The sequence below is a fragment of the Lynx rufus genome, unplaced genomic scaffold, assembly GCF_022079265.1.
Source record: "Lynx rufus isolate CCGP_SWC_20201006 ecotype Redwood Valley unplaced genomic scaffold, mLynRuf1.p SCAF_6, whole genome shotgun sequence".
Taxonomy (NCBI): domain Eukaryota; kingdom Metazoa; phylum Chordata; class Mammalia; order Carnivora; family Felidae; genus Lynx; species Lynx rufus.
In genome coordinates this window covers 83,786,013-83,800,142 of record NW_025814878.1, presented here as the reverse complement: position 1 = coordinate 83,800,142, position 14,130 = coordinate 83,786,013, and the positions used below count along the sequence as shown (strand labels likewise).

General features: G+C 34.3%; 1 protein-coding gene across 1 annotated transcript in view; it reads left to right on the top strand.

The window, feature by feature from the left end:
* Positions 1-14,130, top strand: part of ADGRB3 (adhesion G protein-coupled receptor B3) — a 732,350-nt gene that overhangs the window by 409,983 nt on the left and 308,237 nt on the right. The window contains exons 12-13 of the mRNA XM_047102403.1: positions 5,381-5,530; positions 6,318-6,393. Of these exons, the coding sequence (XP_046958359.1) occupies positions 5,381-5,530; positions 6,318-6,393 (226 nt within the window). The remainder of the gene's footprint in view (positions 1-5,380; positions 5,531-6,317; positions 6,394-14,130) is intronic.

Below are 14,130 nucleotides of genomic sequence, written 5' to 3'. Positions count from 1 at the left end.
TTGCTGCTGATTTGTTAGGTAAAATCAAACTGCACCACACAGTGCAAAATCATATACTTCTGAGTAGGCAAACTGAGAATTGAATCACAATGTTACCACTTTAACAGAGTCTACTTCCTCATTTGTAAATGAATGTAGGGATAATAACAATGAGGATACTGATAATAATGACACCTCCTAGGGTTGCTTTAAATATTAAATAAGGGTTGTTTTAACTATTAAATAAGATATCACGTGTAAAGCACTTGCCTAAGTGCTGTGCTAAGAACAGTGCCTAGCACAGAGAAGATATTTGATATATACTTGTTGAATAGATTAAGGAATGTCTAACAAATGCCAAGGTCATGGCAACTATTCAGTAAATGTCAGCTGTCCTTCCTTTCCCTCCCAAATGCCCTCAGTATTTTATAAAGCACTCAGCATTTCTATATAAATATAAAAACCATGACTTTTTAAGCTGCTAAATGCCAACAGATAACACTACATGTAGGCTTTGCTCAGCCCCTCTGTGCTTGCATTAGGTACACAAACAAAACTAATTGTTGCTTTCTAACACAATGATGCAGTGCATACTTCCTTCCCTGCCATATTTTTCGTATGGGACATCAAAACTGTGGAGTGACTATCTAGTAATACTGAGTGATGTTTTCCACAAGAAAATCCATTTTGATAACTAGCCAATTTCCTCATATTGATGAGTCAAGACCCAATTTGTAAGTTGTTCCCTCTGAATCAACATGAAAAATGATGCAAATTTTAAATATTTTGGAAACGTCAATATCCCTTTTAAGGCATCTCTTAAACTTCTTTTTCTGTATCCATCTACACTTTTGTTTATGATAAGGTTCCCTTGTTTGGGAGTTTCCGCTACTCACTTATACGATGTGAATTGCTGCACTAAGTTAGGTCATTGCATAAGGGTAGTGCTTTTGAAGTTCTCTTTGCAGACTGTGGCCTTGGCTGCAATGGCAATACTGAATCTGTCACCTAGGATGCAGTAAGTTTCTTTTCCAACTGAGATTTTTAACCTGGCTGACTTTGTGTGGCCGAATAACCAGAGAACCCAACCTCTTCCCTCTGGAAGATTCTATTGGAAAAGGAAAGGGAGAGGGACAGAAGGATGGAGACAGAGATAGAGATGGAGGGAGACAAGGAGAGAGACATAGAGGTGGGGAGAGAGAGAAGGAGAAGCAGCAGCAGGAGGGAGGAGGAGAATGAGGAGGCGGGCAGGAGAGGGAGAGAGGGAGGGAAGGAAGGAAAGAGAATGAGTAAGAAGGAACCTTAGCTCCCTAGGTGACGCATTTAAGTACTAAAGGATGAGCTCTATTTTAAGTATAATCCCTACCTTTGGTTAAATGCAATCCCTACCTTTGGATAACCAACATAAACTTTTAAATACATAATCTCATGCCAAAGTCACTGAAGCACAATCAAAAAAGAATGTCTTTTGGGCACTTGGGTGGCTCGGTCAGTTAAGCCTCTGACGTCGGCTCAGGTCATGATCTCACGGTTCGTGAGTTCGAGCCCCACATCGGGCTCTGTGATGACAGCTCGGAGCCTGGAGCCTGCTTTGGATTCTGTGTGTGTGTCTCTCTCTCTTTGCTCCTCCCATGCTTATGCTCTGTTTCTCTGTCTCTCAATAATAAATAAATGTTTAAAAATTTTTAAAAATAATAGCTAACACTTACACAGCATTACCCACATACTGTTCTAGGCATCTGACTTACCTCTTGACATATAGTAACTAGTTTCATCTTCCAGCATCTCAGTGAGGTGGATAATATTATTCCCATATTACAGAAGAAAAAATTGAGGCACAAAGAAGTTAGGCAATGCCCAGTGTTGCACAATTTATAAGATGAACATGAAATTTATCTTCTAAAAGGAGCCTTTTGGGAGTGGTAGGGTATGCTTTCCATAATTACACAAAATAGGAAAGAGAAACTGCGACTGGCCCAGAAAAACAAACAAACAAACAAATAAACAAGATATTATACTCTAAAATATTAGGATTTGAATCCCAGGCCAGATTCAGAGTCCAGACTTAAGCCATCTGGAAAACTATGGGTTTTCCCTGTTAGCCCTCATTTGCCCATTTTCTCATCCCTCCAGCATTCATCGGTGTACTTTGGCTCTCTAGTCTTTTCCTTTTACATGCCTCCATTCTTGTCCATGATGCAACTGCTGCATCATATTAACTAACCCGAGCTTTTGTATGTGGGCCATTCACATTACCTGACATGACATTACATGACAGAGTTGCCATTCTCCAGAACCTCAATTAGGGCAAAATGCTAAAACCTCATGATTTTCCTCAGGGACAAGGTTCAAAGCTCCACCCTGCTTTGATGAACCAAAAGCAAAACAAAAACAAACAAAAAAACCGACCTTGTGCTTTTAGAGTCTGCAAGGATTCCTTATGCTTTCTCATGAGGAGGAATTTTATGCTGCATATCCAAACTCAAAATGAAAGTTTTAAAATTGGAAAATGAAAGTGCAGCTGGTTTTGCTGCAAGGTTTATCAGTGATGAGTCACCTATTTTTATTGCATAAGAAATCAAATCTAGTGCTGTAATGAAAACACGATACAGTGAATTTAGGATAATTCTTGGAGCATTCGAGATGTGCCTATTTGTTCAGGGACACTGTGTCCTTTGTGGTTTCTTCTAAGCACTTTAATCTTCTGTAAGAAAGGCATTTTCTCAGTTTTTGAGGAAAGATGCTCTATTATCTAACCACCCACAATGACTGGTTTTAATGCAGCAATTACTGCAGAAACAGAGTGTAGACTATGCACTTATGCTTTGCATTTATGTTCCTTTGTCAGCACTGGACACATATTTGTATAAACTTGGCATAGTTTAAAGCATTCACTTTTAATCCTACCTCTTTGGTATTCACTTAACATCTGAGCTTTCCAGTTCCCTAAAGACTGCATCTGAGTTTTACCTAAAGGTTTTGGACATTCAAACTCAGTGAAGGAGGGAAGAGATTGAGGATTGGATTGGTCCAAGTGTCTGGTACAGGGACTGAAAGAAGGAGGAAATAAAAGTCATCTTTGAACTATTTTTGCTATATGGAAATGGGTTTTCTTGTTAATCATGTCAGGATCATGAAGAACCACAGTGTCATCTAAGGCATCTTCCTAGGTAGCTTTAAGGTAAAGATGTAATATTATATTTTGTATTTTAAAGAACGTGTATACACTGATAATTTGAAGACTAACATTTGAATCTCATCAGCCTATGAAGTCATATCCTTTTTTATAATGCATTTATTGAAAATATAATCTTACTTTAAGAATTACATTTCTACTAAAATCAATGAATAAGTGTTTGTTTTCATGTACTCCCTGTGCTCAAGACTGCAATTTAAAGGACTTCTTGCACAAATTAAAAGCTGATCCTAATTGATTTTTATATTTGTTTAATCTAGACTGTGTTCAAAAGTACAATATAACCTATACAGTCATAATTCAATAGCCAGTGTACCATTGATTGAAGAATGAGTGCATTTCATAATATGAGATGCATGCACGTTTAATTCTATCATTTTTGTATATTTAGGGACATGCCATTAGACTAGAGCTTATTCAGGATAAAGTGATAGAGTTGGTAAAGAATGTGCTTCCTTCATTTGTTACTGCTTCTTTTTGGTCATTTGTTTTTTGTTTTCTATCCAAGGAATATAGTAACAGAGGAATTATTAGACTTCAGGGTTCAACAATTTATCTCTTATTTATTTTCCCTTATAACAGAAACCAATTGTGTGACAGTCAGAAACATCTTCATTTCTTTTCATCAATTTTTAGAGCAAAGAGGTGAAATAAATTTCCTCTAAATATCAAGAAAACCAAAGTGAGAGCCAAGGAATTTGGTAGTAAATGAATTTAATTTTGCAGATTAAATAAAACTTATAGGACCCTCAAGAAAGAATGTGCTACCAATTTGCTGACCTGTCCATCTAATTGCAGTGGAGGATTTGGACCTTTAAGGACATGTGAACTGGGTTATTTATGGACAACAAAGACTATATTGTTTGAAAAATTAAAGAAAGCAGAATAATTATAGCTGTTATTCAAAACCAGCATGTAACATCCATAACTAATTTATGTGTTACCCAGCACCCTCTTTCTTTCAACATTTAGTGGCAAAATCCTTTTTTAAGCTTATTATGTCAAATTACAGGCCAAATGAAATTTCATCCTATGCTGATAATGGATGTCTATAATAGCCGAAAGAGCTTTAGTAAAGTACGATAATACATAACCATTTCAATTTGGAACTAAGCCAGTGTTGCAATATATTTATACAACTAATATTGTTAAATTTCTAATTTTCATTCTCTCGATTTGAATTACAAGTTTCTTCAGAATGAAATCCACTTATGAGGAGCTGAATGGTTTCTTACTTTAGCTTACTATTGTAATGGCTGCTATAGTTTTTTTTCATTATCTATTTAAATCCTCCATGAGATACCTGAAACTTTCATGTAGAACAAGTATGAACCTCTGTAAAAGTTGTACAAATTACATTTCTTAATTGAAAATGTATATAATCAATAGGTACTTAAGTATTTATAATTTTATTATGTATGTATATATGTATATATGTGTGCATATATAATTGTTAGATATAATAAAAAAAATTCAGGCATTACCAAACATATCATTCATGACTTTTTTCAATATATATTAAAATACTTATTGCAAGTAAAGACACAATTCTACACTCCAAGTATCCATTTATTACTTTCAATTATGGAGGGGGCTGTTTTAAAAAGTTTGTGTTATTAATCTACTTGATAAATATTTTTGCATATTACACTGTCTCTGTGGTTATAGCATTACTGGTGCTTTATTCGTTGGATTATGACAGTTCTGTCTTCAAGAGTAATATGCCTTTGTTTTCCATGCCTTCATGGTACCCCATTTAATCCATGAAAAATTTCTTTCAAAGATGACATTCACATGTAAATGCAGAAAATTTGTTCCGAGAACAAAGTTCAGATATAAACACAAATTTCAGTCTGTGAATCAAATGTGTTAATCAAAATGCTTAGCAAAAAACACAGTATGAACTTATAACCATTGGAATGGAAGTCAACTCTGAACAACCGCGTGGCAGTACATGCTGCTCTCAGAATACACCCCATTGACCATGTGTATGATTCCTGGGGAAAGCAATAGAAATCTAAATTGATAAGTAAAAGAATTGGCAACCTTAATGATTATTGTCTAATATTAGGAAATAAGTCTGTTTTGTAGCTCTAATAAATATAATTTGGCTCAAAACTTTTTGAATATATTGCAAGGTGTAATTTGATCAATTTTGATTCCACTGAAAGATCTTAGTTAACATTATTACTTCTTTTCTAATAGTGGCTAGCATTCAGAAGCTTCCTGCAGCATCTGTTCTAACAGACATCAACTTCCCAATGAAAGGACGAAAGGGAATGGTTGACTGGGCAAGAAACTCAGAAGATAGGGTAGTCATTCCAAAAAGCATTTTTACTCCTGTATCATCAAAAGGTAAATATGTGACATAATTTGAGCTTTGAACAAAACATTTCTAATAAGGTTATTTAATAGTACACTAGATACAAATCTGCTTATGTTAAACAACTTAGTCTGCAATCATGGGTCTAATTTTGTAAATACAGAAGACTTACACATAGTCTTTAAATCTGAATTTACTGGTGGAAAGGACCTATTAAAATGGAAAAATGCAAATTATAGATCTGCCCTTGACATAATTAAGTCTCAGTAATGTCAGTTTTATCCCAATGTAAAGCATGTGGCATAATATTTTAATTTGAGGTATGGAAACATACCACTTTCTACAGTCATTTTTAATTTTGCTTTGGTTTGTAGTTATTATTTTGGTATGTAAAGGCAAATTTAAGAAAAAATTAAGTTTCAAGAACATCTTCAAAAGCCTCTAAAATTAATGGCTACTTTCAACAGTGACGTTGTAGTCTTGATTTTTACCTTGGAGATCTTGACCATATATCTTAAACTCCAAAAGAAAGTTGTCTCTGAAGCTCCTTAGCTGCACCTACAGCTGCCTCTGGTCTCAGCCTGGTGAAGAAAGGTTACTTCATAAGACACAAAGCCACTGAAAACACATCTTTTAGAGCTACCATTAATATGTATGGTGTGTGGGCTTATCTGTCCCATGCATGGTTAAGAAAACATTTCTTCTACTCGGCTTTGCATCAGCAAGTACTGGAATCCCCTAGTAATGAGCAGATTAAAGTTTTATAAGACAGTATTTTTCTTGTCGTTTCACTAATATTTTTAATTTCATTCTTTCTAGAATTAGATGAATCATCGGTATTTGTTCTTGGAGCAGTCCTATACAAAAACTTAGATCTAATTTTGCCCACTTTGAGGTAAGCTACGAAGTAATAAGCTGTTACAATCTTTGTAAATTATTCCAAAAATGTGATTATAGCCCATTCTATGAAAATAGTCAAACAAGCTTTGTTAATACAAAGAGCCTTTTCTTAAATTAAATAGAAAATACCAATTTAATGAACAGCTTATTAGCATATTATGCACTTCAAAACAACTAGAAAAGACAATTTTGGTCTCTGATTATAGCCCTGCAATTCTTTTATAACTAATCATGACTTGCCTTAAGACTGAGGGAAAAAAATAAGAAGAAGAAAAAATTGAAGTCTCTGTAATAGAATGGGTCGTTTTAAAATTAATCTGTCTTCTCTCTTTATTTGCACTTAATGGTACTGTTCATCAGCATTACATGAAATTAAAGGAGTGCCATGATGACTGGGAATGCATGCTTTGTTCTTCATTTGCACAAGATCTCAATTTGCTTCTAAATAAATATTCAATTATAGCTACATTAAGAAAAAATGCTGTTGTTCAATTAGAGAACTATTTTTGGAAGAAATCCATTGATTTCTTTCCTCCCAGACACTAAAGGAAACAATTACACATAGCAATTCTACCAACATTAATTTATTTGCTCTATTGTCTTAACTACTTTACCTGATCTCACAGAAAACATCATTCACGCCTACTTGGGTAGTGATGCTATCACTCAGGATGACCCATTTCTTTCATTTCACCCCATCTCCTTCAGGAGGTCTGAGACCAATCGTTTGTTTTTTTGTTTTGTTTTGTTTTTTGTTTTGTTTTGTTTTGTTTTGTTTTTAGTTCAACACAACAGTGAGTTGTGAGCTCTTACTCACACCCTCATGAATAAAGCTTCCACTTTTTAGGGAAGAAAGACTGAATTATCTGTACAGTTATACCTGGGGCATAACAAATAACATTGTAAATAAACACAATTAGAGTTCAGTCCAACAGAAAAAAGCCTTGCAAGGAAGCAACTAAGTTTTCTGCAGCGGCAGTGACTAATTATGATTCTTTGGGAGAAATCTTTCCATGTGCAGCAAATTATTAGTATGTTACTTGGTGAGTCATGGAGTGACCCTCTAGATGCAATGCAGGTTCACATTCAACCAGAAAGACAACTCTGAGAAGTGTAGTTTTAACTCCTTTTTCTCTGGATGGAATTTGGGCATTCTGAATTTGAATCAGTCCGTATTTGCGTTTGTTCTACCAATAACAGATTTCAAAACAAATAAGTTTTCTCTCAACTTTTCCACTGGTTTGATTAAAACCATTGGTATGCAGGATTACAGATAAAATGGATTTCTGGTTACATTGCCTCTAATTCTGTGTATGATGTTCATTTGAAAAGAAATGTGGTAAAGTTAAACGTACCCAGATACTCAAAGTTAGACCCTCATTTCTATAAGGAGTTCATTTGTATGAAGCTAATCTTTCAACAACTCTAGACTAGACACTAACTTGGAATCAGATGACTTGGGTTTTAAATTTAATTTCACATAACAAGAAATTTTTAAACTTGCCCCGGTCACTCAGCAAGTGCCTTCCTTTAGTTCAGCTGTAAAATAGAAGCACCTTAATAAATAAATAAATAAATAAATAAATAAATAAATAAATAATAAATAAACAAAATATAAGCAGCGTGATGTGCAATATCCACCCTATTTGCTGCTAGTGATATAGTGAATGCAAGTAAAATATTCAACATAAAATGCTTTAGATAGTGAGTTACTTTTTTTCCTACAGAACTAACAAAGTTAGATTGTATTATGATTAATCATGTTTTGTATAATACCATGGAACTCACTCACTTAAATAAAGCCAGGTTATTCCATACTTCTTAAATTTATGGTCAAGGGAATTGAAATTTTATTCAGGGTAGACTACTGGGTATTTTAATGAGTGATTTAATGGATAAAGCAGGGAATTGTCCAGAGCAGTGACTCCTGTAATACCATCTGTGAAGCAAACGGATTTAGATTAATTTGGGGGCAAATCATTGAATTTTTAATATGTAAATTGGGAAGTTGAACTCAAAGGTTCTTTCTGATTTCAAAATTTCCTTGTCTTTATTGTAGTAAAATTGTAGAATTGTGCAGTTCTGATATATTCTTTAAAGTCCTCAACAACCTTTATATAAGAACTCTGAATATGTATACCTATTCAGAGTTTCTATGTATAAAGTAATTAGGTAAATGACCAAAGGAAAACAATATTCACATTTAGATTCATTGACAAGAAATAATGATAATGGAACATGCAGGATTAAATGTTTAAGTACTATTTGAAGGTGAAACATTAGCATTTACTTCTCGTTTTCTTTTATTTTGTACAGTAAAATGTAACCATGAAGCATTCTCAGGCATGCTTTTTTTCCTTTCAAAAAACTATTTCAGAAAGTTGAGTTAGTAACTGTACAATTATAGATCTGCTAAGTAAGAATAAGCCTTTTAAACGACAAGAGTTATGTCTTTGTTTCAAGTCACTGAACAAACATTTACTAAGCTGCAACCCAGCTAACCTTACTGATCTGAATTCTTTTACATCTACTTTACTGTTGAAACTCCAGAACAATGCTTAATAAGTAACAAAGGTCCCAGAAATGTTTACTGGAATAATTAATTGTCTTATCTGATAGAATATTCTACATAAGCCATTTTTAAAATAATTAGGTACATAGACATTTAGGGTATATACCGTACAACTATTTTAGGAGCAGAGGAATAAAAAATATATATCTTGTTGTTTTACTGTATAAATTGTACTATGTGAATTGAACCCAATAGGAAAGGGAATATTTTATTTATTTATTTTTTGTTAAAGCTTATTTATTTTTGAAAGAGAGAGAATGAGTGGGGGAAGGGCAGAGAGAGAGAGAATGACACAGAGAGAGAATCCCAAATAGGCTCCACACTCCACACTGAGCCTGACATGGGGCTCTATCCCACCACTGTGAGATCATGCCCTGAGCTGAAGTCAAGACTCTAACACTTAACCTACTAAGCCACCCAGATGCCGCAGGAAAGGAAATGTCTTCTTATTCATCATGAAAAAAATACTCAAATTTGCTCTTTATGTTTAGTCATCATTTACCAAATTTTCATGACACATTTTCCTGAGTGATCATTTTACTAATTATCTGTTGAAACTTTAAAAACCGCATTTCCTATACACAGAATAATGTTAGGCTTGCTGTTAAGTTTCCAGAAATTTTATATCTTGATATAATCATTTTCAAAACAATACTTTGCATAATTTCTCTCATGGGGACTAGGAAGGAGAACTTGATGTAATGTTTTGAATAGATATGATTTAGAAATTTTCCTTCACACACAGGCAGAAATAACTTTGCATCTTGACTCTTTTATTTAGAGATTTATTTTCTTCTCTTGCCCTAATATGCATTCAACTATTCTTCAAGCTATAATTTTTATTTTGCTGTTGGATTGTCTTCCTTTTACAATTAAGTAGATTCAGATTGTCCCTTCAACTGAAAGAATGTGCTCTACTCAAGTCTAAGCTAAATATGTGCTATTCTCAGCCTTCTACTTTTTATCCCTCTTTAGAATAGTTTTCTATGGTTAAAAAGCATAGAACCAGGATAGTAGTGCTACAAGGCCCTTTAACGGTTCATACCATCTAGAATTCCAATTCTACACATGAGAAACTAAGGTCCTTATTAGTTCAGTAACCTGTCCAAGATTATATGCCCAATAGGTGACTGACTTCACATCTTCTCTACCCAAACCAGGACTCTTCCACTGTCTTGCTGCTTCTATGATGCTTGTATTGATTCATTTGAGCAGTACAAACTGTGTACCTCTATGTTAGTGTGAATACATATTGCTGTTCTGCAGAAAATCTTGTGAAGTCAAGGAAGAGGTGACCATGTATGAACAGACTCAAGGATACTTGAGAGTCAACTTGGTCACTCCGAACCAAGCTACTGACACCAAGGCGAGAGCCTGTTACTCTTCCCAGCCCCTCATGACCATTTTGGGGCCTGATAGATGAAAGCTGGCCAGCAGAGGACAGATGGTCTTTTGGGAGAGGCAAGGCCACCCACACACATGCCTCATTCCCTGTGTGTGGAAACTAAAAACCACTCACAGCCTGGCAAGTTCCCAAGCTGCTGGTGAGGATTTTTAACTGAAACAACCTTTTAGTGGGATGATTTGGCAATCTCAAGAGGCTTTAAAGATGCATTGTCATTGAAGCAGCCACTTCTAGGAATTTATGTTACTGAAATTATTTCTAAGGAAGAAAAAGTGTATCCAATCATATATTCAAGCTAGAGTTTAAGAAACAGTTGTAAATAATCCATTTTCTGATTATTTAATAGTCAGGTTCTGGTTTTATAGGAATTCACAATACTTTTTTTTTTAATTTTTTTTTTCAACGTTTATTTATTTTTGGGACAGAGAGAGACAGAGCATGAACGGGGGAGGGGCAGAGAGAGAGGGAGACACAGAATCGGAAACAGGCTCCAGGCTCTGAGCCATCAGCCCAGAGCCCGACGCGGGGCTCGAACTCACGGACCGCGAGATCGTGACCTGGCTGAAGTCGGACGCTTAACCGACTGCGCCACCCAGGCGCCCCCACAATACTTTTTAATGTAGGAGTGATATGTAGTTTTCCTGTAGGACATGTGAAAAATATAGCCTGTTTAAAAAGAAGAGCATTTTAATGTAGCTATTAATATTCACGACATTGTAAAGGATCCAATTAAAATTATATGCAAATTCCACTATAGTTTAAAATGCCAGGGAAAATAAAGATGAACCAAAAGCAACAATGTTCTCATAAGCCACTAGTGATTTGAAAATTATCTTTCAAAAAGGAAAAAAAATATTTTTCAATAATGCAAAATCACATGAATGTGATGTCAAGTGCACCAGCCTGATAAAGATAAATGATGCTGAATTTTTTTCATATTTAGAAAATGGAACTCATTTGAGTTCATATATTATAGGAATTAAAAGCAAATGGGAAAAGCAATTGAACTAAATTATATTAGAAATAATCAAAACATGAAAAACATAATTACTTTTAAACCAATACATCCTGAAGGCAATCAACCTGAAATTGTTGAGTTCTCTTAAGAGCACCTGTTCTTCAGTTTCAGGACCTAAACTTTTAATCTTGCTTCTTCATTCTGAGTTTGCAATGACATATTGTAGTTTTGTGATATCCTGTATCGTTTTATAATATCCTATTGTGAAAACACTAGAAATTAAAATCATCTATGGAAGTAACAAATTTGCATGACTAATATTAATGAATATTATTATGCATTCAGTATATGATTTACAAAACTCTGAATTTAATTTGGACACACCTTTTGAAAGTGAATTTAAATCCCTGATCACTTAGCTTCTTTGTAGTTTTAGGTGTTACATCCCTTAGTAAACCTACTTTGAAATTGTAATTAGTTTTAAAGCTCTAAGTTAGCCGAATCCTACTTTTTAGCAGCCATCAGCTGATTTTAGTTTGAAAAGCAAATATATTTAGCTTAATGATTTCAATGAAGTCCTCAGTTCCTACAATATGTGAAATCATCTACTTTGGTTTGGTTTTATTTAAATTGAGGGGCTTTTTGAAATAATTATGAAAACTCTCACTTTAGAAGCTATATGAACTATAATTCTAAAAATGGAAAAAGACTACAGTAATTTTAATATTTTTATTAAACCATTAACATATTTTCACTGTACCTTATCTGATTACACTTTATTTGCACAATTACTTTCACAGTCCCCTCCACTGATGTTTTTTTGTAATACTGCATTGCATTTTTTCGTGTGATAAAAAACAGGTAACATGAAATTTACCATTTTAACCATTTCTAAATACACAGAATAGTAGTATTAACTATATGCACCTTATTGTACAAAAAATCTCTAGAACTTTTTCATCTTGCAAAATGGAAACTGTATATCTTTGCTTTAATTTTTTTTTTTAACATTTATTGATTTTTGAGACAGAGAGAGACAGATCATGAACGGGGGAGGGTCAGAGAGAGGGAGACACAGAATCTGAAACAGGCTCCAGGCTCTGAGCTGTCAGCACAGAGCCCGATGCGGGGCTCAAACCCACGGACCGTGAGATCATGACCTGAGCCGAAGTCGGCCACTTAACCGACTGAGCCACCCAGGCGCCCCGGAAACTGTATATCTTTGAACAGCAACATCCTTTTCTTTTCACCTCCTCCCAGCCTCTCAAAACTTTCTGTTTCTAAACCTTTGACTACTTCAGCTTCCTCATATAAATGGAATCATGCATTACTTTTTTGTGTGACTGACTGATTTCACTTAGCATGATGTTTTCAAAGCTCATCTTTTTTGGAGCATACAACAGAACTTCCTTCTTTTTTAAGGTTGGATGATCTACTGTCTGTATATACCATATTTTATCTATGATCTATCAGTAGGTATTTATGATGCATCTGCCTCTTGGCTATAATGAATAGTGCTTCAATAAACATGGGTATGCAAATATCTCTTTGAGATTCTGTTTTCATGTTTTTTTGGATGTATATCCAGAAATGAGATTTCTGCATCATATGCTAATTATATTTTTGATTTTTTGAATAATCTCCATACTGTTTTCCAAAGCAACATTCCCACCAGTAGTGCACAAGGTTTTCAATACCTTTACAACCTTGCCAACACTTGCTATTTTCTGGGTTTTTTATTGTTTTGTTTTGGTTTGTTTGTTTGTATAGTAGCCATCCTAACAGATATAAAATGATATCTCATTGTGGTTTTGATTTGCATTTCCCTGATTATTAGTGATGTTAAACATCTTTTCATATACTTACTGGCCATCTCTATATCTTTGGAGAGATATCTATTTAAGTCTTTTGTCCATTTTTTAATCCTATTGTTTGTTTTCGTTGTTGAGTTTTAGGATTTCTTTATATATTCTCAGTATTAACCCTTTGACAGATATATGGCTTATAAATATTCTTTCTTATCCCACAGATTACCTTTTCACTCTGTTGATTGTTTGCTGCATAGAAATGTTTAAGTGTGATGTAGTACCATTTGTCTAGTTTAGCTTTTGCTACCTATACTTTTGGTGTCATATCAAAGAAATCTTTGCCAGATTCAGTGTCATGAAGATTTTCCCCTGTGTTTTTTCTAGGAGTTTTGTAGCTTCAGGTCTTACGTTTAGATCTTTAATCTATTTTGAGTCAATTTTGTTCATACGGTGCAATGTAAGAGTCCAACTTCATTCTTTTACATGTGGATATCAAGTTTTCCCAGCCACATTTGTTGAAGAGATTATCTTTTCCCCATTGTGTAATCTTGGCACCATTATCAAAGATAATTTGAGCCTATATGAGAGGGTTTATATCTGGGATCCCTATTCAATTCAGTTGGTCTATGTGTCTATCATTTGTCTTTATTCCAGTACCGTACTATTTTGGCTTGCTGTAGCTTTGTAATATGTTTTCAAATCAGGAAATATGAAGCCCCTTGCTATGTTTTACTTTCTAAAGATTGTTTTGACTATTCAGGGTTTTTTGAGAATCCATATGAATTTTAGGATTTTTTTTTCTATTTCTTTTTTTAAAAAGTGTCATTGGGATTTTTGATAGTAATTGCAGTGATCTGTACATTGCTTTTGGTAGTACAGACATTTTAACAATATTAAGTCTTCCAATTTGTGAACATGGATTGTCTTCCCATATTTGTGTGTCTTCTTTGACTTTTCTCAGTAAGTTTTTTGTTTGTTTTTGTTTTTGT